This window comes from Eimeria tenella, genomic scaffold (assembly GCF_000499545.2).
Source record: "Eimeria tenella Houghton genomic scaffold, Eth_scaff2468, whole genome shotgun sequence".
Classification (NCBI taxonomy): Eukaryota; Apicomplexa; class Conoidasida; order Eucoccidiorida; family Eimeriidae; genus Eimeria; species Eimeria tenella.
This window is the reverse complement of record NW_013542333.1, coordinates 243-1,237: the sequence shown is the minus strand read 5'-3', so window position 1 is coordinate 1,237 and position 995 is coordinate 243. Positions and strand designations below refer to the sequence as shown.

At 56.3% G+C, this 995-nt stretch overlaps 1 protein-coding gene across 1 annotated transcript in view; it reads left to right on the top strand.

The window, feature by feature from the left end:
* Positions 1 to 466: 466 nt before the first annotated feature.
* The window catches only part of ETH_00033920 (uncharacterized protein), a gene marked incomplete at both ends in the record, with an annotated part of 763 nt that continues 234 nt past the window's right edge, over positions 467 to 995 (top strand). Inside the window, one exon of the mRNA XM_013375009.1 lies at positions 467 to 727. Coding sequence (XP_013230463.1) covers positions 467 to 727 — 261 coding nt within the window. The remainder of the gene's footprint in view (positions 728 to 995) is intronic.

Here is a 995-nt window from a genome sequence, read left to right as displayed (position 1 = left end):
TGCTGCTGGAGACCGGCGCGGGGCAGCTAAACCCTCAGCAGCTGCAGCACCAAATCGGAGAAGCAACAGGAGGGTTTAGGGTTTCTCTCGACTTCAGATCTGTCAGCAAAACCCCCAACACTGTTCCAGACCCTCTCGACAGCATCGGCTTCCTCGTCCTCTCCGGAAAAGTGCGCGTTAGGGTTTAGGGTTTAGGGTTTAGGGTTTAGGGGTTGGGGTTTGGGGTTTGGGGTTTGGGGCTTGGGGTTTTGGGGGGTGCGGGGGGAAGGGGGGGCTAGGGTTTCGGGTTTGGGGGTGGGTGTGAGCGTGGGAAGGCAGAGGCTAGGGTTTAGGGTTTAGGGTTTAGGGTTCAGGGTTTGGGGTTTGGGGTTTGGTCTGCGGTGGGCGGGAGCTGGGAATCGGGCGGTGTCGAGGGTTCAGGGTTTAGGGTTTAGGGTTTAGGGTTTAGGGTTTAGGGTTTGTGCAGGCGATGAAGGAGCGCGTTCCGGAGATGTTTTGTTTGTTTCACAAAGTGCTGCGGGAAAGCAACGTGTCTTCTGCTGCTGCTGCTGACCGGGCCAAAGTTGTGCTGCGGGAAATGATAGCAGCAGCAGAAGCAGCAATTCAAGCAGCAGGACACAGAGCAGCAGCAAAACGCATTTTTGCTGCTCTCACTGCAACGGGAGTTTCTGCGGAACTCCGCTCCGGACTCGCCTTCAGAGACGCAGCTCGCAAGCTCCTCAAACAGGTCCGCTAGGGTTTAGGGTTTAGGGTTTAGGGTTTAGGGTTTAGGGTTTGGGGGGTAGGGGGTAGGGTTTAGGGTTTGGGGTTTAGGGTTTGGGGAGAGGGTTTGGGAGTTTGGACGGACCGCCTTCAGAGACGCACCTCGCAAATTCCTCAAACGGGTCCTCTAGGGTTTAGGGTTTAGGGTTTAGGAGGTAGGCGGTAGGGTTTAGGGTTTAGGGTTTGGGGTTCAGGGTTTCCTTGTTGCTGCCTCCCTGCTGCTGCTGCTTGCT